We start from the raw sequence: 25,957 nt of genomic DNA, 5'->3' as shown, positions 1-25,957 counted from the left end.
GATCCAGTGGTATGTGGTCTTTGAAGAGTTTTTGTTTTTTAAATAAACGACATAGGCAGCTTGGGAGACGACACAGATGATTGTTTTGTGTGTGTGTGTGTGTGTTGTGTGTGTGTGTGATGAGAGAAGAGCCTAAAAGTAAAATGTAGCAATGAAATAACTGCTATATGATTCCAAGTCCAGTTACATGAGTCCGAGGAAATGTCCTTTCCCAAGCCTCAGCTATGTTTCCAGTCCTTACGGCATCAGTAATTGGCTGAGTATTTTCAGTAAATGTAAATGAAATATACTAGCTGCACCAGTGCACAGCAACAGCTGTACACAGAGATGACATCAAGAAAAATGGCATCACTGACTCACACTCACACAAAGCACATGGAAACTAGGGAGCTTTATTGGTTACATATTGTGCTGCAGAGCCAACAGAGACAGCATTAGAGCCAGAGGATACATGCAGACAGGCAGCTTCAACTATACACATGCACCCAAGGAGCCCTGAGTCACTGCTCATGGCTTCGCCCTGGTTTCCAGCGACAGGGTCTGGCCTCCTTGGTCCCATGCTTGGAGCTGGAATGTAGGAGAAGCTGCTGCACCTAGACTCCAAGGGGCAGGGGAGAGACCAGAGCACCTGCCTGAGCAAGTAGGTGTGGACCGACAGATACTGATGTGTCCCCTAGCAAGGGGGCCTATAATGTAATAACAGTTTATTTGAGGGCTACTTCCCTAGCCCTCCCGATCTTTAAAATACAAAAAAAAAAAAAAATAGACTTTATTCTCTTAAAAATAATACATTCCATTCAGTACATGTTCTGAGCTGTGAAGCAGCAGGAAAGTAGGGCCCCTTTCCCTATGATCTTGGTTGTGAGGCTTTGAGGAGAACCCTGTTGTTCCCCACCCTGGGGTATTTAAAAGGTAATCCCTAAAAGCAGCTCTTCCAAAGCAGTCTTGTCAGAGTAATGATAAACCCACACCAACAAAGGCAGCTGGGGACCCAGGGGCAGGGTCCCTATTCCTTTACTGGGAAACGATAGCACATGGCACTAACTCACTAAATATAAAGAACTAAAACTGCCCCAGGATGGCAAGTCCAAGAGCAACACAGACGCTCCCACACCCCACGAGGGTGATAGCGTCACGTGCAGGCCTGCCTGTGGCCGAGGCTGGAATTCTTGGCCCCACTGCAAATCCCTGTGGCCCACCCGGGAACTGTTTCCTTGCTACGCAAAAGCAGAAACAGCCGCAACTTCTCTGCCCACCGTCCCTGCAGCTTTCTCTGGTTGTTTCTAGTACCAGAGTGGTGACAGACAGGCGGGGGCAGGTGGAGGAGACCAGCTCCTAGCACTGAGCCAGCTCTACTTTCTCCAAGCAAGCAGCTCTGGAGTGCCAGCTTCCCAGACCTTACTAGGAACCCTCCCACACCCCATACACCTGCCAGTAAAATTCCGAGTTAGAGCCAAGCTGCAGAAGAGGCTGGTCATAAAAGTGGGTTTGTTGGCTGGGACAGAGGGAATATTTGGCTTGATTAGACAACTATTCAACTACCAGGTCTCCCATTTGGAAGTTTCCTCCAGGACCCCTGATGGTGAGGCCTGGGTCCAGACGGTCACACCTAGGTTGCTTTTCAGAAACAGGCCTTCCAACTTTGGAATTTACAGCCAGCCTTGCCAGCCATTTGAAGCCCAGAGGAACTGAGCCTCTAGCGTTCACCTGCTATTACAAATATATTTTCTGCAATGCTGAGGACATTTAAAAATAAAATCTATTTTACAGCGGCTCTAGAAAGTGTGCAGATTAAGGAAACAAAATATTTATCCTGAAATAACTGTTACAATCAAACCCTATTGCACTCAGATTTTAAGATAGCAGCCCCAGCAAAAGGGCACCATAGCTGCCCCTCTTCCACAGAGCATTCTGGGTGGTGGCAGATGTTGGTGCTGCTAAAATGTGGAAAGATCCAGACTTTGGCACCAGGAGCTACAGCACCAGAATCCAGGGCTCCCAACGCCCAAAAAGACAAGAATTACTGGCGAGATCTTTGTAGGCATCGTTTGGCGCCCTTCTGTTTCCACCAGCAACGAACCACAGACCTAATTTCCTATAGCCTCAGTTGACCGCCACAGGGGTCTGTTTCCTTTGGACTCTCAGGGTTGACAACCAGTTAAGAAGAATGGCAGGAAGGCTACAAGTGAGAGGTTGCAGCCTTGAGCCAATGACCCAGGAAAAGCAGCAGGAAGAGATTTTGAAAACAGCATCTTGAGTATCTGAGGCAGCAATGTGAAGAAAAGGCAAGCCACATGACAAATACCCTTAGATTGGCAAAACTCCAGAAAATGGAAGTATAAGCAAAACACTCCTGTCCGTGAAAGTCAAGTAGGTGCTCCCCAAGCCTCCTCCAGGATCGCCAAATCTGATGCAGACAAGGGAGGGGCAAACGCTGGTTCCCACCCTGAGCGGAGGCAGGGAAGATTCAAGAAGCACTGGAACAGGAGATACACACCTTGTGCTGTGGAAAGCACGTGGCCTGCTGTGTGGCACTGGGCAAGGTTGGTGTTGAAAAGGGCCGCAGAGACCATCTAACCTCACCCTTTCACTTTATAAACTGGAAAAGTGAGGCCAAGGGAACTTCTCTGAGTTCATCCTCATGACATTAAAACATGGGGAACTGGAAAGAATAAGGCCCAGGAAAACAAAGGCGATGGGAAGGACACATGTAAACCCATTTGGACAATACCTTCCACGATTAAGACTCACCCCCCACAGGGAGGAAACAAAAATCTTAGAATGCCAGATTTAGGATCCTTAGAGACCATCCATTTCAAAGAACTCATTTTACAGATAGGGAAACTGAGGCCCCAAGAGGACAATGACTTGCCCAAGGTCACATAGCAAGGAAGTACAAAGCCATGAAGAAAATTCAGCTTTCCTGACTTCCACTCTAATGCTCTTTCACTATGAAGGAACAGTGTCTGCTTCATAAAGGTAGCCTTTGAAAGGGGATCCCTTCTTTGAACTGAGAGAATGCTTAGAAAAAGCAGTGCCAAGAATGTACGGTTCTTTCCCCACGTGATTGGTATAAGGAATCTAATCAATTTTTCTTTATGTGGCTTCCTGAAAGGTTTGCTATATTTTGAATTGTATGAATCTAGGGCTCTTGATGGGCACGTATTACCTTTCCTCCAATGAAGTCATCATAATGATAGCTGGTTTGCAGAAATCATGGGCCCACTTCTGTAGGAATGCATCAGCTTGGTAAAGTGCGATACCTCCTCCACGGGGGATGAGGAGGAGGAACAAAGTCCATGCCTTTCATGGAGCCATTGCTTTGTGGAGTGACTACGGGGAAATTGCTTCTTCCTGTCTACTTTCCCCCGTGCTGGCGCTTCCTAGAAGGCAGAGTATGCTGGGTCAGGCCCAGGTTAGTCTGGGAGTATTCCAAAGGAGAAAACAACGAAGTCAGCCTGAAGTCTCCAGCCACAGGAGAGGAGCAGGCAAGGCCAGCAGCATGTTGGTGCCCAGGGAAGGAGATGCATGAGGCTCGTGCACTTCCAGGTGCCTTTGGAAGGTGAACAGAGAGCCGGGGTTGGTGGGGGGGGTGTGATGTCATTCCAGTAGGTGGGTACCCGTGTGCTCTGCCCCCAGCAATCAATGGTCAGCCCGGGGGCCCAGTCAGAGAAACTTCAACCTAAAGGGTAGTTCCATAAACCCCTGTAAAAGTCTGAGGAACTCCACAGGGGAAGAAATGGAACCCCCTAGATGGAGCTGATGGCTGGTGGGTGCACAGGCCCCTGGGGCAAATGAGGAGTGAACTGGATGCGGTGAAGAGACTAAGAAATCAGAACGTTAACCACAGAAGGGGTTGCCCTATGACACAGAACCCACCAAGGAGCAGAGAAGAGATTTGGCTGCTGTTGTGTGGCGGGGATACAAGGGGTTTCTATGTCTTTCCTCATGTGGGGGCCAGAGTGGCCCATCCTACCTGGGGGACGGGGACAAGGAGAGTAGACTCATGCATCAGGGAAGGCTGGCCCTGGGTGACCATGTCCAGCTTGTAGTTTCTGATTCCCTCTGGCCAACTGGCAAAAAAGAAGCCACAGCCTGGCTCTCTGCCAGTCTCCCAGCCAAGGCCTAGTTTCTAGCCTGGCTCCTTCACAGGGCACGAAGGCGCAAGAGCTGAGAAGCAGGAGCAGAGGAGACAGCAGACCTCACCAGCTGGCTCAGTTTTCCTCAGCACAGGGCCTGTTTGGCCGTAACCGTTCCTCAGCCCGGGGTCGCCCAGGCTCGGGCAGCCCCGGCTTTGCAGACAGTTCAGACCTTTCGAGGGAGTTGTGCAGTCGCCTGTAGACACTGAGTGTGCAGTCGTCACCTTCCTCCTGTGCCAACAGATGACAAAAGTCAGCTGCAGAGAACAATACAGTGAATAATAAGACACCGTCACTCCCCACCCCAATGGCCCTCTCTAACAGGGAGATGTGGTGCAGACCGACCACAGCAGAACTGCAAAGGACTGGCCAGTATCAAAGTTCCACCTACGAACTCCAAGCTGCTGAGAGCTCCTAGGGTAGACTGGGAGGCTCACAGCTGAACAGGAGCCCTAAAAAGGGACAGGACCAGGAACAGGGCCACTGGAGTGGGACCTCCAAGTAGGGGCCAGCATTACTGGAGTGTTGCACGTGCAGGCTGCAGGCCTCTCAGGGTCAGAGCCATTTGCTCGCTGGAGAGGCAGGGAAGTATGAAAAGGAAGCTGGACAGCTCTTATCCTACTTCCCACCTACAGACTACCAAAAAGCTCACATATACCTTTCCTACCATATCTCATCTCATGTGCCCCTCACCCTATATTTCTCAGACATCCACAGTTTTAGCTTCATCCAACTTTCTCTGCACTCCTCTTCTACCAGAATTCTGCCTTTTTAATGTTCTTGTTGCTCCTCCCCAGCTAATGCAGATCAAAGAATGAGTGAGAAAGTCTGGTTGGCAAGGTAAAAAAGAGCATTGGATTTAGAGACAAGAATCTTGGATTCAAATCTTAGCTCTTCCAGTAATTCACCTGGATGGCCTTGGTGAAGAGACCCTTTGTGTCGCTGACCCTCCATTTCTACATCTAAAAAATAGGGATAATATCCCCCCACACACACCAGGGCTGTTGGAGAGACTGAATAAGACAGCGGGTGGGGAAGTGCTTTAAAGTACCCTGTAAAGACTCAGGGCTTTTCAACTTAACACACAGTCACCACCTGCCTTTTAAAAGAAAGGAACAGGGACTTCCCTGGTAGTCCAGAGGTTAAGAATCCGCCTTCCAATGCAGGAGGCACAGGTTCGATCCCTGGTTGGGGAACTAAGATCCCACATGCCATGGGGCAACTAAGCCTGCATGCTCTAGAGCCCGCGCGCCTCAACTAGAGAGAAGCCCACACACCACAACGAAAGATCCCGCGTGCCGCAACCAAGACCCGGCGCAGCCAAAAATAAATATTTAAACAAATAATAAAAGAAGGGAACAATCTCTAGGTCAAAAACATCTTTCTTCATCACAGGACTCACATCTAAAAGACACTCCTGGGGGCCTCCCCTTCATATGTTGTTCTGGCACTCTGACACTCATATAAGGAGAGATTCTAGATTTGTCTATCCAGTAACAAGCCACACTGAACCAGCCCTGCCCTCAGACTGATGACATAATGGCCTACATAGGTGTCTGGGACAAAAAGTGATGCTCGGGCATAAAGCTTATCCAAGTAGGCCCAGTGTAAGCCCCAGTGCTCCTCAGCCCCTACATGCCAGCAGCTGGCAAAGATCTGCCTAAACTGAGGCAGCCAAAGAACTCATTTCCTTGGCTCCATCTCTGCTCTACAGAAAGCCACTGTGCTTCCTCCTTTAACCCAGAACCTCCCAACAGCTGCAGCTGATTCTTGTGCTTCTAGGTACTGCTCTGTGGGGCTATAAGGGGAGCTCCTCTGGCGACCAAGAGAACAGAGGCCACATCTCTCTCCTTTTTTGTAGCCTTCATATGTGAAGGCAAAATGAAGGAGACAAATTGGGGAAAAGATTTTGGAAATGCATGCTGCTCTCTGCCAAATACCTTCTTCAAGGTACTTCATTCTTCTTTAAGGCCAAATCCACATTATTTTCAACAGTTCTCTGAACTACCCAGTTCTATTCAGTGTTTCTCAGCCCCAGTCTCCATAATCCTGAGTCACACAGGCCAGGGCAGAGGGGAACAAAAAAGAAAGTAAAGGAGAAAAGGGGAAAGTGGAAGGAGAACAGGAGAGAGGGAAAGAAGTGGGACTTACCATGCCTGCCAAGTGGTTCCAGGCTTCAGCCGTGACAGTATCTCCTACCCGATTCCGACGAGTGAGCACCTCTGACACGGTGAGGCTGCTTTGGGTCCTTCTGGAGGAGAGCTCGGGGGCATCCCCTGAGTTGCCTACCCTTCGAGTGCCCTGCTCAAAAAGGTATGAGCTGGGCTGTTCAAGGTCTGAATAGTCTGTGGAAGATCTCTGGATGTAGGTGTTGGTAGATTCCACATTTTTACCTATTCGAGTCGGGGGGTCTTCTAAAGAGTTCAAGTCTCGCCTACTCTTCCAGGCATTTCTCACAGTAACGTGTCTGGCATCTGACGAGCCCACTTCTAAGGGGCCACTATGGCTTTTCCACCTGATTGTCTCCGCTGTGGGTGCATGGCTATTCCTCTCCACAGGATCGGATGGCTTGATTATAATGCTGCTCCGAGAGACCACCGTTTCTGGCCTGTTCTTCGGGGCCCCATCTCCCATTCTTTCAGCTTCTGTGAACTGCAGGGTGATGTCATGTTTGTGAATGGAGAGCTCAAAGGGGGAGCTGACATGGTTACTAACCGACGTGAGCTCTGGTGGCCCAACCTGGATGTTGCTGGTGGATGTGTGCCTCTCCCGCAGGGCCTCGCCTAGAGCAGCTCTCGGGCTGCTGTCAGAGGGGTAGATAGTTATACTGCTTGTCACTTTGTTTGGCCCTGGTTTGGAAGTAGACTTCTGTTTTTCCAATGTGGCCTCGGTTCCAGATCCTCCCATGACTTTTTTCACATCCTTATCAATGATGACAGGTTTGATGATGGCTCTAGATCGCAAGGCCTCTCTGGGGCTAAAGGGCCGCTGGCTTTTTACCCCGGCACCATTGGCCTCTGGGAGCTCCACGGCATTGGTGGAGGCTCTGACAGGTTTCCCAGATTCATTTTCTGTTCCCACATCTTTATCATTCTCAAAGAGGGAGGTTCTAAGTCCCCCTCGGGATTTGGCCTTTTCTCTAGAGTTGGGCTGTTGCTTGGGCTCTGGAGTAATGGTTGTGTTTACCAATTTGGCAGTAACAAGAGACACCATGTCCATATCATCATCTGAGTCTGGCTTCTCTCTGCCACTGGATTTGATGACTCGACATCTCAGGGCCTCATGCTGACTACTGTCTTCCATCACAACTGCTATGGGTTGATCAACTCCTTCTTTACTGGGGGTTGAAAAGCCCTGAAGGATGTTCTCTTGGCTTCTGGAGCTATAAGGATACTTTGATAAAGGTGGAGCCTTGGAATTTGGGAAACTGGTATCAGCCTCTGGGCCGTTGGCAGCCTTTTTCCCCTTAGAGAGCCCTTCTGAGGAAGATCTTCTAGATGTTGCCAGAGCTCCCACGGCCTTAGAACTGCCAGAGTCTGCAGCCTGAGTTATTTGACTTCCATTGCCAGGCACCTGCCCCCTCTTGCCAAAGAGGGCCTCTGTGGAGGTGTCAGAAGCCTTGTCACCTCTCCCTGATATGTCATTGGGAACAGATCCATGGGTGGTATCACTAAATGTTCGTGTCGTCTTCTCTACTTTCCCCTTCAGCCCACTCTCAGTACCTGGCTTGGGAGTGCCCTTCCAAACTTTATTGTGCTCCTGGGCAGCTGGCGGGTAGCGGCTAAGCACTGACGGCTGTTCCCTGGACTTCTTCCCTTCACTCTGAGAGGAGCCAGATGCGAATCGATCTTCAGTTCTCTTTGTCTCCTGAGTCCCACTGTCTGCACCTGCCCCTGTGTTGGAAGCTTTGGCTGCCCTCCTGTTGGTAAAGCTGGGAGAGGAAACCTGCCTGTTGCTCAGAGGATAGTTTTCATTGTTGAGAACAAATTCCCTGTTTCGGTGCCTTTCCCGCTTATGCTGAGGGGACAGTTCCCGGGGTGTCTGCTTGGACACAGGTGCCTCATTCCCATGCGCTCTAAACTTAGTCCTCTCATGCCTGCCTTTGCTGGACAGGAAAGCATCTTCCCCTTCTACCTCCCCGTTCTCTAATTCTTTCTGTTTCTTGATTTGTAGCTTTATCTCCTCCAGCTGGCTGGCTAAGAGTTTGTTTTTATTTTGTTCACTTAAGTAATTATCCTGAAGGTCATTATTTTTGGCCCTCATTTTCTTAAGCTCTTCCTCCAAAGATTCAAAATGCTTGATTTGTGTCTTAAGTTTCTCAATCTCTTGGTTAAGGTCTTTTACTTTGTTGTCTTCCTGATTTCGGTTCTTTTCATTTTCTGATTTGTTTCTTGTTTCATTCTCTACCTGCTTTAGATAGTCCAGAGTTCCCTTCCTTCTTGATTCTTTGGACGGCAGTGTGGAAGAGATACCATCCTCAATTCGTAGGTCATTCCTTTCCAGAAGGTTAGAAGCATTCCTTGTATAATCTCGGTTCATTTTTTTGTTCTGCTCCAATTTTTGAGTGAGCTCTTTTATCAGTTTCTCGTTTTCTTTCTCCTTTTCATTCAAGTATTTTCTCTCACTTACAAAGGTCAGAGTTAATGATTTCAGCTTTTCTAACTCTGACACTAAACTCTGCTCAGTTTTATCCAGCCGGTCCTCAGAAGATTCTAGTTCTTTCACTTTGACCCTGAGCATTTCCAGCTCAGAGGAGATTTTCTTTGTCAGGTTTCTCTCCTCATTCAGGCTCAAACACAGTTGGGTACAGTCATTCTTACTCCTGCTAAAGGCCTCCTCTAGCTTCTCCAGTTCAGCCATTCGTTTCTGAAGCCGCTCAATCTCAGATTTTAGCTCCCGGGTGAGGTTTTCCTCCTCCTCAAGTTTCTCCTTCATCTGCTGACAGAGATCCTCTGCTCTCTTAATTTCCTCATCTTTGCCTTCGATTCTCAGCACTCGCTGACGCAGCACTTCAATCTCAGCCAACATGCTGGAGTTGCTGCCTTCCGCCTGAATCACCTTGTCCTGGAGATCCAGGAGCTCATCCTCTGCTTTCTGGAGGTTTTTTGTGGCTTCCTCCAACTCATCAAGACGGCGGCTTAGACTCTGTAACTTAAACCGCAGGTGGCGGCTGGAAGCAGTATCCTTGTAGCTTGTAAATTCAGCCATGTCTACTGCCAGCCAATGTGGGCTCCTAGAGGCACCCAGTTCCACTCGAGGGGATGAGAAACGGTTACCTTTCTCTTGGCATCCACAACCTTCTTTGGCAGCTCGAGACCATTATCAGTCTACAGAAGAAAAGCAGAAAGCATGTCAGGCAGCAAATCTAAAACCTCTACTTCAACTCCCAGTTGTAAAGAGTTCCCATATGTAATTCTTGTGCCTAGAACATGGCAGGTGTTGAAATTTGTTGAATGACTGAATTTGACTAAACCTGCAAGAAAACACTGGTTCTTTATGGCTGATGCCTAGTTTCACCCTAATGAAGAATGCCACCAATGGCAGCATGGCAAAAAGACACAAAAATGCCTCATTTACATGACCAACTGTTCGATATTCAGGAAGCAAAGTCCAACCCAAGAAGGATAAAAATAAAATCTGTACCTAGAAGCATCATAAGGATACAGCAGAATACCACAAGGTATTTTAAAAGCAGTAAGGGGTGGGGGGGAGCAAATAGTCTATGAAGAAATAACAACTGAACTGGATTCTCAGCAGAAACTTTTAAGTGGACATCAAGAAGATAAAAGACATGATAACAAAACAAAACGAAAAGACATGATATAACATCTTTAAAAGTTCTAAGAGAAAATAACTAACCTAGAAGTAAATCTCCTAGAAGTAAATACCAAGAGAAACTATGAAAGAGAGATATAATTAGTCAGAAACACTTTAAGAACAAATAAAAGGAAAATAAAAATTTAAGTGTTTATCACTGAAAAAACTATTGATAGACGTACTTCAGAATACAGAAACTGATCATTTAAAGAAGGCATTAGATGCAAGAAGGAAAAGAAATTAACCCAGACAAGCACTGATTGATTCAGTTAAACAATAAAAATCAATTAGGGATTGGTTTTATCCTGCTCCTTCTCCCCAAAGTGGAACTGAAACACTAAACAATAATAATATGTAAATCATAAAGAGAGAAATCAGAATTCAAGTGTTCTTAGAATGTTATATTCTTTGCGAAGAGGATAGTGTTATTATAACTAACTTTAGACCTTGTTAAGAATAGATATTAATCGTATATCTGATAAGGCATTAATAAGCAGAATATATAAAGAACTTCTACAACTTAACAGCGAAAAAGAACCTGATTTAAAAATGGGAAAAGGACTTGAATAGACATTTCTCCAAAGATGATATCCAAGGACGACTACTATCAAAAAACAAAAAGTGTACAGATGTGGAGAACTGGAACCTTTGTACACTGTTGGTGGGAAAATGCTATAACTACTATGGAAAAACGTGATGGTGGTTCCTCAAAAAATTAAAAACTAATTATCATATGATCCAGCAATTCCACTTCTGGATATATATGCAAAAAATGAAAGAATGATCTCAGAGGGATGTTTGCACACCTGTTTTTTTTTAATTTTTCTTTTGGCCACACTGTGCAGCTTGCGGGATCTTACTTCCCCAACCAGGGATCAAACCCAGGCCCCTTGCAGTGGAAGCGCAGAGTCCTAACCACTGGACCGCCAGGGAAGTCCCCATACCTATGTTCATAGCAGCATTTTCACAAGAGCCAAAAGGTGGAAGCAACCTAAATGTCCATCAGTGGATGAAGGGATACACAAAATGTGGTTTACACATACAATGAAATGTTATTCAATCTTAAAAAGGAAGGAAATTCTGACGCTTCAACATGGATGCACCTCGAGGACGTTATACTAAGTGAAATAATCCAGTCACAAAAGACAAATACTATATGATTTCACTTATATGAGGTACCTGGAATAGTCAAATTCATAGAAACAAAGTAGAATGGTGATGGCCAGAAGCTGAGGGAAAGAGGAAATAGGGACTTGTTGTTCAATGGGTATAGAACCATTTTTATCTTTCAGTTCTGCAAGATAAAAAATGTTCCAGAGATTGGCTGGACAACAGTGTGTATATATACTTAACACTACTAAAAAAGTGTACATTTAAAAATGGTTAAGATGATACATTTTATGTTATGCATTTTTTGCCAAAATAAAAAATAATTTTTAAAAACGTTAAGGCACAAAAGAAGTAAAATACATAGAGATGGTAGGGTATACTTTCAGTTTCTGGTCCAGCATGTAAGGAGCTTCTAAAGTCATCACTTCTTCCTAACAAGTAAAAAGCTGAACAAACAAAATCAACAACTCTTCTTAGATCCATCAGAGAACTGAGGTTACAGAGAAAACTGCTTCCCCCAAAGTTAAACAGACAAGTGGATACAGAGAACACAATTTACCAGAGCAGAAATGCAGGAGTAGAAACCTCCACAGGAACTAATACCAGGGTAGGAAAACCTAAACTGCAACTGACAAACTTCTCGAGGCTCAGGGTGGACAACTTTGGGAGTCAAACACAACAGAGGGCGTCTCAGTCTTAGGTGGGAGATGCACCACATTTTGTGAGCTTTACCTCCAGGAGCTGTACCAGGTTCCCACAGTGAAGATGGGAAAAAATCCCCTCATGCTTCCAGCTGGAGGAGGGTAAATTAACCATTTTGAAACCAGGGTCTAACCTATTAGAGTCTTATCCGAGCCTAACTAACCTGGGGGAAGGAAAATACCCAACTCCAGCCAGCTCTAACTTTCTACATGGTGGAAGGAATATGCCCAACTCCAGCCATCCTGTACCACCTAGGGGATGGGGTAGGGAGAGGGGTGGCACGTAGGACCTGACATTGAGAAGCACTTGTGAAATTCATAGCCCAGGGGCCCAGGCTTACTAAAAAACTGAGACCTGATCATGGGACAACAGGATACTTCCCCTTCCCCAACACTATACCACAACATCACTAAAGGCCTACTTGCCTAAGTTATTTTTACCCAGGACATCATGTCCAGCTTTCAACAAAAAATTACAAGGCATGCTAAAAGACAAAAACACAGTTTAAAGAAACAGAGCAAGCATCAGAACCAGACTCAGATATGGAAGAGCTGTTAGAATTCAGACAGAAATTCAAAATGACTATGATTAATATGCTAGAGACTCTAATGGAAAAATTAGACAACATGCAAGGTCATATGGGTAATGTAAGAAAAGAAATAGAAATTACAGAAAAGAATCAAAAAGAAACGTTAGAGATCAAAAACACCAAGAGAAATGAAAAATGCCTTTGTCTCATTAGTAAACTAGACACAGCTGGTAAAGAATCTCAGCGCTTGAGGATATGTCAGTAGAAACTTCTAAACCTGAAAAGCAAAGAGAGAGAATGACTGCAAAAAAATGGAACAGAATATCCAAGAAGTGTGGGATAACTACCAGAAGTGTAACACATGTGTAACGGGAATACCAGAAGAAGAAAGAAAGAGAAGAAAAATTTGAAGCAATGACAGAATTTCCCCAAATTAATGTCAGCACCAAACCACAGATTCAGGAAGCTCAGAACACCAAGCAGGATAAATGCTAAAAACGAAAACACCAAGGCATATCATATTCACACTACAGAAAATCAAAGATAAAGGAAAAATCCTGAAAGAACCCAGAGGAATAAACACCTTACCTACAGAGGAACAAAGATAAGAATTAGCATCTGACTTCTCAGAAATCATGCAAGTGACAAGACAGTAGAGTGAAATATTTTAAATGTTGAGAGAAAAACACCACCAATGTAGACTGCTGTACCCTACAAAATTATCCTTCAAAAGTGAAGGAGAGGGACTTCCCTGGTGGTCCAGTGGTAAAGAATCCACCTTCCAACGCAGGAGATGCGGGTTTGATCCCTGGTTGGGAACTAAGATCCCACATGCCACAGGGCAACTAAGCCCACGCGCCACAACTACTGAGCCCGTGTGCCTCAACTAGAGGGCCTACGTGCTGCAAACTACAGAGCCCATGCACTCTGGAGCTCACATGCCACAACTGTAGAGCCCATGCGCTCTGGAGCCTGTGTACCACAACTAGAAAGAGAAAACCCATGCACCACAACTAGAGAGAACCCATGCACCACAACAAAAGATCCCACATGCTGCAACGAAGATCCCGCATGCTGCAACTAAGACCCAACACAGCCAAAAATAAAAAATAAATTTAAAAAAAGTCAATTCCAAAAGTGAAGAAGTAAAGACTTTCTAGGACAAATAAAAATTGAGGGGACCTGTTGCCAGTTGACCCACCTTACAAAAAAATGGTAAAAGAAGTTCTTCAGTAAGAAGGAAAATGATATAGGTCAAAAACTCAGAACACATAAAAAAAAAAAGGACGAGCATTAGAGAAGGAATAAGTCCAAGTAAAATAAAATTTTTAATTGTTCCTATTCTTAATTTATCTAACAGATAATTTTTCAAAATAATAATAGCAATAATGCCACAACTACTGAAGCCCACACGCCTACAGCCCATGCTCCGCAATAAGAGAAGCCACCACAGTGAGAAGCCTGCGCACCACGGTGAAGAGTAGCCCCCACTCACACGACTAGAGAAAAAGCCCAGGTGCAGCAACGAAGACCCAATGCAGCCAAAAATAAATAAATAAATTTTTTTTAAAAAAACCCACTTTAAATTTTAATAAAGACATATATAGGTTAAAAGTAAAAGGATCAAGAAAGATATACCATCTAACACTAATCAAAAGAAAGGTGGAGTAGCTACATTAATTTCAGATAGCAGATTTTAGAACAAGGAATGTTATCAAGGGGAAAGGGGGATATAACATAATGATAAAGGGGTCAATTCTCCAAGAAGACAATAGTCCTTAATGTGTATGTGCATCAAAATATGTGAGGCAAAAACTGATTGAACTGCAAGGAGAAATAGATAAATCAATTACTATGGTTGGAGAGTTCAACACCTCTCTGTGATAAATGGACAGATCCAGCAGGCAGAAAATCAGTAAGGACATAGCTGAACTCAGCAACACCATCAATCAACTGGATATAATGGACATCTATAGACTATTTCATCCAACAACAAAATAAACATTCTTCTCAAGTTCACATGGAACATTCACCAAGACAGACTACATTCTGGGTCATAAAACACACCCAAACAAGTTTAAAAGAAACTATACAATGTCTACTCCCAGACCACAATGGAATGGAACTAGAAATCAGTACCAGAAAGATAGCTGGAATTCCAAAATATGTGGAGATTAAACAACACACTTCTTTGACATGGGTCAAAGAAGAAATCTCAAGAGAAATGTTTTAAGTATTTTGAACCAAATGAAAACGAAATACAACTTTATCAAAAGTCGTGGGGTGTAGCAAACGCAATGCTTAGAGGCAAATTTATAGCACTGAATGAATATATTAGTAAAGAATGAAGATCTACAATCAATAAACTCCTATCTTAGGGAACTAGAAAAAAGAAGAGCAAATTAAAACCAGAGTAAGCTGAAGAAAAGAAATAATAAAAATTAGAGTAGAAATCAATAAAACTGAAAACAGAAAATCAATAGAGAAAAAAAATCAATGAAACCAAAAGCTGGTTCTTTGAAAATATCAATAAAATCAATCAGCCTCTTGCCAGGCTAACTAAGAAAAAAAAAAGAGAGAAAACACAAATTACTAATAACCCAATGCAGGGGGCCCAGGTTTGATCCCTGGTCAGGGAACTAGATCCCACATGCATGCCGCACCTAACAGTTCGCATGCCATAACTAAGGAGCCCACCTGCCGCAACTAAGGAGCCCACCTGCCACAGCTAAGACCTGGCACAACCAAATAAATATTTTTTTAAAAAAAGAAAGAGGGACATCACTACAGATCCCATGGACCCTAAAAGGATAATAAAGGAATATTATGCATAACTCTATGCACACAAACTTGATAGCTTAGATGAAATCAATTTCTTGAAAGACACAATCTACCAAAACTCACACAAGAAGAAAAACACAATCTTAATAGACCTGTATCTATTAAATAAATTGAATCAATATTTAATAACCTTGCAAAACAGAAAGCACCAGGCCCATCATTTCACTGATGAAATTATACCAAGAAATTATACCAAGTATCTACAACCTCTTCCAAAAAGAGAAGCAAAGGGAATACTTCCTAACTTGTCCTTTGATGCCAGCATTACATTAACAACAAAAGCAAAGACATTACAAGAAAACTACAGCCCAATATCTCTCATGAACACAGATACAAAAATCCTTAATGAAATATTAGTAAATGAAATCCAACACTGTTGAAAAATAATTATACACCACAACTAAGCGTGATTTGTCCCAGGTATGCAGGGCTGGTTCAGTATTCAAAAATCAATAAATGAAATCCACCACACTGACAGGTTAAAGAAGAAAAATCACATGATCATATTAATAGATGCAAAAAAGCACTTGACAAAATTCAATACCCATTCATAATAAAAACTCTTAGCAAAGTAGGAACAGAGGGGAACTTCCTCACATCTACAAAAAAACCCTACAGATAACATCATACCTAATTGTGGGAAGTCCAAAGCTTTCTCGCTAAGATCAAGAACAAGGCAAGGATGTCCCCTCCTATCACAGCTTCTCAAAATTTACTGAAGTCCTAGCTAACACAGTAAGATAGGAAAAGAGAAGAAAAGGTATACTGATTGGGAAAGAAGAAATAAAACTGTCTTTGTTCACAGATGATATGACTGTCTTATGTAGAAAATCTAAATGAATCAACAAAAAAACTGGAACTAATAAGCAATTATAACTATAGCAAGGTTGCAGGATATAAGGTTAACATACAAAAGTCAAATCAATTTCCTGTATATACCAGCAATGAACACATGGAATTCAAAATTGAAAACACAATACCCTTTGTATTAGCACCTCCTAAAATGAAATACACAGGTATAAATCTCACAATATGTACAAGATCTATATGAAGAAAACCACAAAACTCTGATGAAGAACTAAATAAATAAAAAGATATTCCATGTTCGTGGATTCTAACACTCAATATTATCCAAACTCAGTTCTTCCCAATTTGACCTCTAGATTCAATGCAATCTCAATCAAAATCCCAGCAAGTTATTTTGTGGATATAGCCAAATGGATTCTAAAATTTGCATGGAGAGGCAAAAGACCCAGTACAGCCAATGCCATATTGAAGGAGAACAACAGAGTTGGAGAACTGATGCTACCCAACTTTAAGACTCACTATAAAAGCTGCAATATTCAAGACTGTGTGATACTGGTGACAGAAAAGACAAATAGATTAATGGAACAGAACAGAGAGCCCAGAAACAGACCCACAGAAATATGGTCACCTGATCTTTGACAAAGAAGCAAGGGCAATACAACAGAAAGACAGTCTTTTCAACAAATGGTGCTAGAAGAAATTGGACATTCACGTGCAAAACTATCAATATCGACACAGACCTTACATCCTTCACAAACACTAACTTGAAATGGGTCACAGCCCTAAATGTCATAGATAAAACTATAAAACACCTAGAAGATATCATAAGGAGAATACCTAGTGACCCTGGGTTTGGCTGTGACTTCTTAGATACAACACCAAAGGTACAATTCATGAAAGGAGTAATCGATAAAATGAACTTCATTAAAATTAAAAACTGCTCTACAAAAGACAATGTCAAGAGAATGAGAAGACAAGCCACAGACTGAAGGAAAAAAAACTTGCAAAGGACATATCTGATAACAATAAGAAAATCTGATTTTAAAATGGGCCAAATACCTTAATAGACACTTCACTAAAGAAGACCTACAGGTGGCAAATAAGCTTATGAAAAGATGCTCCAACATCACTTGTCATCAGGGAAATGCAAATTTAAAGTTACCACTACACCAAATGCTAGTAAGGATGTGAACCACAGGAACTCTCCTTGCTAGTGAAGATGCAAAATGGTACAGCCACTTTTAGAAGACAGTTTGGTGGTTTCTTAAGAAACTAAACATACTCAGGCATATGATGTAGCAATAGCAGCACAGGTAAGATGCAAAATATTATATACAGAATGGATAAACAACAAGGTCCGACTGTATAGCACAGGGAACTATATTCAATATCCTGTAATAAACCATATATATACGTAACTGAATCACTTTGCTGTACATCAGAAACTAACACAACATTGTAAATCAGCTATACTTCAATAAGACAAATTTTTAAAAATAGTATTACAAAAACAACAAAAAAAGCACAGATAGTTCATCTATAAGAGGCAGGAAGGCAGAGTATATGGGTACAAGTGTTAGTGGGTAGGTAGGAAGGAAGGTGTGGTGGTAGTAGTCTAATAAAGTTCTCTTCTGACTGTTTTTGCTTTTTCACTGAAGTAGAAAGCAAGATCATCATCTTAAAATGATGACAAGGGCAGGGGGTAGAGTAGTACAGGTTTCAGAAATGGTCATCTAGGTGAATGGAAAATAGAATGATTGCCAGGCAACATTAAGGGCCCACTTGAAATTCATGGTTATAATTTAAAGTGAAACCAATCAGCAAGGTTATATTTTTATATTCAGTCTTGTTCTGCTGACCAGGTGAAGGCACAGAGAGAGAGAATTGGACTGAAAACAGGGTTGGAAGTTTGCAAATGTAACAAAGCAAGAAAAGAGTGAGGAAATTATAGGTGTGCACAAGGGAGCTTCAGTAAAGAGAAACACGAACATCAAGAACATGTGAAGAACAGTGAAAATGTAATAGGACCAATGAATTGAAGGTACCAATGAGGATTGAAGGATTGTTGGAGTCAGGGTACTAGGAGGAATGAGCTTGAAAGACAGGAGACGGTAATCAGAGAGGGATCTCAGGGAATTGAAACTATCAAGGAGTTGCAGTAATTGATAATGTCAAGAACTAAGGTATAAATAGGCAGAGCACAGAGGATTTTCAGGGCAGTAAAACTACTCTGTATGATACTACAATGGTGGATACATGTCATTATACATTTGTCCAAACTCACAGGATGTACAACACCAAGAGTGAACCCGAATGCAAACTATGGACTTTGGGTGAACATGATGTGTGTGGAGGTTCATCAACTGTAACAAATGTACATGGGAGATGTTGATAATGGGGGGGAACCTGAGGAGGGAAGTGGACAGGGGGTATATGGGATATTGCTGTACCTTCCCCTCAATTCTGCTGTGAATCGAAAACTGCTCCAAAAAAGTAGTCGTAACTTTTTGTAAGTTAAAAAACTAAAGTATGATTCTGGGAATGCCAGCTACAGAGAGGGGTGAGATCACTGGAAGAGAGAAATACTGAGAGGCAAAGGTGTTGCAAGGATTCCTGAATTGTACATTAAAAGCCCACAAATTAACAGGACTAGTGCTGCAAATTGTGACATTAAACAAGAAACTATAGTCATCGAGAAATGAGAGGCAGTGACCCTGGGGTTCAATATGACAGCAACAATAAGGGCACTGGGTGATGCAGTCTGATATTAGATTTAAACCTAGGAGAAAGGATGGAGGGAACAAGGTCTGAGCCATAAGAGAAAAACAGCCTCCATTTGAGAGAAAAATGGACTCAACAATGACCCCATGAGAAAGCTCAGGGCAAAAGAGAAACGACCTTAAGCAGGATTTGAGGAGATGCTAAATGCCACTTCTCTCCAACCCCAAGATCTCCTCCATCAATTGCACTTAAAGCCTAGAGCCACCAGGTGGAGCCCATGCTCAGCTTTTAAAAAACACCGAGGCCTCCGCGGCGTTGGAAATTACAGGGCCTGCCTCCCTCCCAGCCTCTCCATCGCCCAGCTCCCTGACTATTCTTCCCTCTCCACCACTCGGCTTCCCTGGGTATTGTCTTTCTCTGTCTCTTCTCACCTGTGCCTCCTTTGGTCTCCCCTTCTCCTCCTTTTTCCAGCTTACAGGCTTCCTCATTCCCAAAAACGGAGAGGAAAAAAAAACCCTACATCTCTATATTTTTTATAAGAAAGAAACCATTTCCCTTATTCCCATCTACTTTTCCTACATACAAAAAAAACCTTGTTTTTGGCCTTTTGCCTAGTGGTACAGTAAAAAAAAAAAAAATTCTTAACTACCAATTTTTTTTTTCTTGCGGTACGCAGGCCTCTCGCTGTTGTGGCCTCTCCGGACGCGCAGGCTCAGCGGCCGTGGCTCACGAGCCCAGCTGCTCTGCGGCACGTGGGATCTTCCCAGACCAGGGCACGAACCCGTGTCCCCTGCATCGGCAGGCAGACTCTCAACCACTGCGCCACCAGGGAAGCCCCTTAACTACCAATTTTATACACAGGGTGGAGGGGATGGGGGACTGAACTAAAAGTAGGAGCCATAAACCACTTTTAAATGAGTAGATACAAAAGATCTGTAGTGGCATAGCAGTTATTGGAGGACAAATGATGCTTCTATAATACAAAGAGCTTTAAAACAGCTTATCCTCATAAGTATGCTAGACAGTCATTAAATTGTATACTTTAAAGAGAGGAACTTTATGATACATAAATTATATCTTAAGTTGTTTAAAAAAAAAAAACAGCTTACCCCAAACAGACATTCTCCTCAACAAGTCTTATTTATACTACATAAACAAATCTCTTTCTTAGAGAGGAAAATGTTAAACTTAAGTACAGCCCCATCTATAAATGATATTTCTGAATTAGCAGAGTCCAGGAATTACACTGCTTTTTTATTCATTTGGCTTTTAGTGCCAATTTTATATGTTCTGTTCAAGACTCTGATATGAATCAACCAGGGTAGCACAAGGAATGAAAAAGCTAAACTCACTGAATATACAGCAAATACTTACTGAAATATATAGAGAAGAGAGTTATCACACGCCACTGCTCAAAATCCTTTAAAGGGCCTTATTGCTCAGGACAAAGCCTACACTCCCCACACGGCATGTGAAGTCCTAACGACCCGCCCTGCCTACCCCTTCAGCCTCGTCTTCAAACTCCGTGTAGCTCTTCACTCTCGACGTTCCACAAAACTTGCACTCTCTCTCACCTCCAGGCCTTCACTAGCTTGATAATACTTCCTTTTCAGTTTTTCAAATCCCACCTTAGGCAGTACCTCCTCCTGGAAGCTCCTGGAGCACCTCCTTCCTGAACCCCTAGGCTAGATCAGGGCGCCTCTTTCTTGCGCTTTAGTCTGCTGTATTGGTCCCATCACAGCACTTATCACAATGTATTCAAGTTTTATTTATTCATTTTATCTCTCCAACTTGTTTCTTTTTCACCACTGTATTCTCAGCACCCAGCAGGAAGCCTAGCACATAAATTAATGCTTAAAATTCAATGAATGAATAGGGCTGAATGAGCCCCCTAATTATTAAATGGCTGGTCAGCCCTTTGGCACTAACCATTAACAGAAAATAATAAAAATGATGTCAAGGAGCTACTTACTCATGGATTACAAATGGAGAAAACAACTAACAATAACAGATACACCCAGCACAGATATCAAGTCCCGTGGTAATGCTCTGAAAGGTCTCGTCCCAAGCCCCAAGCCACTTGCACAGTGCTTCTCCCGTTGGACAATGACCCATCTGGCTTTCAGGTCTATGCCATGGAAATATGACATAAATACCAGAAAACCACACCACTCATTGAGGTTCTAATTATTGGAGGAAGTGTTGAAGCAGAAAATATTTCTGGATCTTCTTCCACTCCTTAGAATGGGATTTCACAGCCAAAACACAGCTAAAAGATCATGTAGTCCACTGAGTTTCAAACCAGACTGAGCAAACCCCTTCCAGAGTCACCTGGGAAAAGAGAGCAGGGGCGAAGGTCTGAGCAGGCTGAGTCAGGCTCCCTCTCTCACTCAGTCAACCAAAGCAACCGATTTCAGCTTCTTAACATATTGGTCTTCCCCCAAATGACTCACGAAAGAGTTCTACCGCTTTTATTTAAAATAAAACTGCCTGTTTGGTCCAATCCCTTTATTTTAAAAATGAAGGAACTGAGACTCAATATTTCTCCAGCAACTTAGCAAAGCCAAGGACTTTAGTCTCCTGACTCTCCCCAGGACTCTTCCCATTGTGTAAAAGCACTTCCCTACAATTCTTGAGCATTTTTACAAAGTGAGGCATTCTGATTATACATAGACTGATAAAAACAGAAAGGTATAAAGGGAACAAATAAAGGACAACCCCAAATTGAGCATGACTATACTACAGACAATATAGTAAGGACTTACTATACATGCTTTCTCTAGGAATCCCAGATCTATCTACTTGAACAAATTACTTCTCTGAGGTTTTCTCATCCAAAGACAATATGTAATCCCCCGGCATGTAAAGCACTTAGCAGAATGCCTTGCACATAAGTCACAACAAACAGTAGCTATTACTATTATTCTACTCAGCCTTCACAATAACCTTATGGGATCGTTACCCTCAAACTTGCCCAAGGTCACACAGCTAGTAACGACAGCCAGATGGTGAACCCAAGTCTAGTTCCAAAGACCATATTCCTTTAAGAATGCTACCCTGTTTGGCCAAGTCATTGATCTTCTTCATGTCTCAGACCCTTCCTCTGAAAAAATAAAAGAATATCAACCCCACCTACCTCACAGCAAAAGTTAAAGTCAGCAAAATCTCTTTGAAAAGTCCTGTGCATACCTAAGGTAAGTTTCACTAGGCAGAATCCTCCTCAAAAGAGAGACTCACTAAAATCAGCCCTTCTACCCAGGGTAATAAATAAGGAAATGGATTGAAAATGAGGTTAGAGTCACTTATCTCTGACCTTTTGGCTCTAAGCACAGCCAGAGAAAGAAATGCTTTGCTACCTCCAGGACCATCCACAAAGGGAAGAGACAGATGCCTCTCTTTCCAGTCTTCCTGCACTCCCCATCAAGTATGTTTATCCAGGTAAAATGCATTTATTTAGTAGACATCTATGGAACATCTGTAATGCACCCAGCATTTTGCCAAGTGCTAGAGAGAGATCATTAAGACCCAACCCTTGACTTCAAGAATCAGAAAGCTAGAACCAATTATAAAATAAGAATAAAGAGGGGCTTCCCTGGTGGCGCAGTGGTTGAGAGTCCGCCTGCTGATGCAGGGGGACACAGGTTCGTGCCCCGGTCCGGGAAGATCCCACATGCCGCGGAGCGGCTGGGCCCATGAGCCACGGCCACTGAGCCTATGCGTCCGGAGCCTGTGCTCCGCAACGGGAGGGGCCACAACAGTGAGAGGCCCGCATACCGCCAAAAATAAATAAATAAATAAAGAGGCCTCCCTGGCTTCCCTGGTGGCGCAGTGGTTAAGAATCTGCCTGCTAATGCAGGGGACATGAGTTCGAGCCCTGGTCCGGGAGGATCCCACATGCCGCAGAGGAAATAGGCCCGTGCGCCACGACTACTGAGCCTGCGCTCTAGAGCCCACAAGCCACAACTACTGAGCCCACATGCCACAACTACTGAAGCCCGTGCACCTAGAGCCCATGCTCCACAACGAGAAGCCCCCACAATGAGAAGCCCATGCACCGCAACGAAGAGTAGCCCCCGCTCACTGCAACTAGAGAAAGCCCACGCGCAGCAACGAAGACCCAATGCAGCCAAAAATAAATAAATAAAAACAAATAAATAAATACATTTATTTTAAAAATAAATATGTGCACCTGAAAAAAAAACATTAACTATATTAGGTGATATTGCTAAAATCACTTATCATTTCTAGTAACTGTTGCAGATTCCTTTAGATTTTCTACACATATGGTATATCTTCTGCAAATAATGACTATTTAGCCTTTTCCTTTCCAAATTGTGAGACATTTATTTTCCCCAAATACAATGTTGAAGTAAAATGATGAGAGTGGACATACTGCTTCGCTACTGACCTTGGGTGGGGGAAGGATTCAGTATTTCAATGTTACTTATAATGTTTACTAGAGGTTTTCCGGTAAATGTCATTCATCAGATTGAGGACGTACCTCTTCATTCCTAATTAGCTGATTTTTTTTTCTTTTTAATCATGTAGGGTGTGGAATTTTATCCAATGGTTTTCTTTTGCATCAACTTAAATGATCATGTTGATTTTCTCCTTTATTCAATTAATATTGTGAATTAAAGTGATTTTTTGAAATGTTAAACCAACCTTGCATTCACAGGATAAACCAAACTTGATTATGTGTTATGTTTTTATATGTTGCTGGATTTATTTCCTAATATTTTTATTATATATGTTTTATAACAGCTTTATTGAGATATAAGTGAAAAATAAAAATTATATATATATATAAAAAAAAGAGGCCTCCCTGACCATCTCACAAAACATAGCACCCACTCTGCTTCTTTTCACTTAGTACATTTCACCACCTGATATATGTGCACTAGAAGCTCAGAAGTGATTAATTGTACCCAAGAGTGGGGTGTGGGAAGGAAATTGTTTATATTAAGCCTCAGAAATCATGGGAAAGTGAAGAAAGGGACGAGTAGTCCATTCTTTAATGCCAACTTCCTCCCCCCGCCCAACACACATACCAGTGTCTAACTCAGTTCCAACTCATACTAGAAAGATATATCACTGTCTCTCATTCAGACCTCCTTTCTGCCAAAGGTCTTGAACCCAGTTCCAAGTGGCCCTAACCAGCATTTTGGAGGCTGGTTCTTTTTCCTGTCCTAGTGGGCCAGGAAGGTCTGAAATAGTACAGAATCAAACTTGCCCTGCCCTTTCCCCCAACACAGCTGCCATGATTCACTTCCTGTTCCCAACAGTCATTTAAAGTAGGGGATCAGCAAACTTTTTCTGTAAAGTTTGATAGTATCCATATAAGTATACAACTTAGTTTGATAGCAAATATTTTAGGCTTTGTAAGGCCTAAGGTCTCTGTCCCAACTACTCAACTCTGCCATTGTAGTGTGAAGCAGCCACACACAATACATAAGCAAATGACATGGCTGTGTTTCAACTAAACTTTATTTACAAAAATAGGCAGTGGAGGGCTTCCCTGGTGGCACAGTGGTTGAGAATCCGCCTGCCGATGCAGGGGATATCGGTTCGTGCCCCGGTTCAGGAAGATCCCACATGCCGCAGAGCGGCTGCGTCCGTGAGCCATGGCCGCTGAGCCTGCGCATCCGGAGCCTGTGCTCCACAACGGGAGAGGCCACAACAGTGAGAGGCCCGCGTACCGAAAAAAAAAAAAAAGGCAGTGGGCCTGTGGACCACAGTTTGCCAGTCCCTGATGTAAAGAAAATGGGAAAACTATTTTAAAGCAGCTTCCTCCTGACAATTTCTAGTTACCTGTCTTAAAACCTTCAGCTGTCCACATCTCACCAGCACTTCTTGAGTGTTTCTATTTAATTTCTGGACTTAAAAAGATTTTTCCCAGAATCACAAATTCATGTATTTTAGATATGCAAACCTCAGGGCTGGGAGCCCAACTAGTACGTAGAGATTCTCCAGGTTGGAAAGGATTTAGAGATCATCTGATCCAACTTCCCACTCAATGAAGAAATTATCTAGCAAGTAGTCATTCAGCTCCTATTCAATGACAGGAAGGGTACTCATTTCCTCCCAAGGCAGCTCATTTCATCTTCGGACAGCTCTAAGGTAAGATATTCTACTTGTTCCTTCTTAGCACATTTTACCACTTAATTGCTTGAGAATTTATTTACCGTGTGACTCTTTTTACTAGATTGTAAGATCTATGAGATCAGACATGTTTTTTTGTATTTGCAGCTGTTTTTTACTGCTGTCTCTCCAGCACTTTGAACAGTGGTACATAAAGGGTATAAAGTAATTGTTTACAGGGAGGAAGGAAGGGAGGGCAGGCAAACAAAACAATGCTGCATTTGGGGAACTTTAAGTAACTCAGCAGTACTGACACGACAGGCACAAGGGGAGGAGCAGAGCAGGTAACTGATATGGTTGAGTGCAACAGAGAAGCCCTTGAAATCTCACAGCAAGTGCAGAGGCTGAGGCGGTAATATTTGAGGACCAAGTTTAGAATTCCCCCTTTCTCCCTTTTCCTCTTCCTTCCAAGCCTCCCCTGCACCATTCTGACGGTGATCATCTGTCACTGCAGTATTCTGAAGCCTTTTCAAACAGGCCCTCCCCCAACAAAAAGTGCAACAGCCCTAAAACCTCTAGATAGAGTATCCCCCCCTTACCCACGGGGGATATGTTTCAAGACCCCTGGTGGATGCCTGAAACCACACACAGTACAGAACCCTCTACGTATTATGTTTTTTCCTATACAGTTAACCCTTGAACAATGTGAGGGTTAGGGGCAACAACCTTCCGAGCACTCAAAATCCATGTATAACTTACACTTGGCCCTTCATAGAGGCAGTTCCTCCATACATGCAGTTCCTCTGTATCCTGAGTTCTGCATCCGTAGATTCAACCAACTGCAGATCGTGCGGTACTGTAGTACTTACTATAGAAAAAATCCGCATATAAATGGACCCGCACAGTTCAAACCCGCGTTGTTCAAGGGTCAACTGGACAAGAGGACGGAGCAAGATTTCATCACGCTACTCAGAAGAGCATGCAATTCAAAACTTATAAATTGTTTATATCTGAAATTTTTCGTTTACTATTTTTGGTTGATTGGTCCATCTTAAGCTTACATTATTTACCTTTTTTTTTTTTATTTCAATTTGAAAGTTGGTTTCAATCAATAGTTTCAATTGTCTAAGTATTTTCTACAACTTCCAGTTTATAAGCATTCACTCACTATTTATTAATCTAACAGGCATGTCTCTTCTGTATCTTCATC

General features: G+C 43.0%; 1 protein-coding gene across 5 annotated transcripts in view; it reads right to left on the bottom strand.

Moving 5' to 3' along the window:
* Positions 1–383: 383 nt before the first annotated feature.
* Positions 384–25,957, bottom strand: part of LUZP1 (leucine zipper protein 1) — an 80,952-nt gene continuing 55,378 nt past the window's right edge. For all 5 annotated transcript variants that reach the window (XM_030875364.2, XM_030875356.2, XM_060309790.1 and 2 more), the window contains 2 exons: positions 6,291–9,466; positions 384–4,370 (listed from right to left, as the gene is read on the bottom strand). In XM_030875364.2, coding sequence (XP_030731224.1) covers positions 4,215–4,370; positions 6,291–9,347 — 3,213 coding nt within the window. In that variant the 5' untranslated portion in view covers positions 9,348–9,466 and the 3' untranslated portion in view covers positions 384–4,214. The remainder of the gene's footprint in view (positions 4,371–6,290; positions 9,467–25,957) is intronic.

Source organism: Globicephala melas, chromosome 1, assembly GCF_963455315.2.
Source record: "Globicephala melas chromosome 1, mGloMel1.2, whole genome shotgun sequence".
NCBI lineage: Eukaryota > Metazoa > Chordata > Mammalia > Artiodactyla > Delphinidae > Globicephala > Globicephala melas.
The sequence above is the reverse complement of the archived record's forward strand: the minus strand, read 5'-3'. Positions and strand labels throughout refer to the sequence as shown.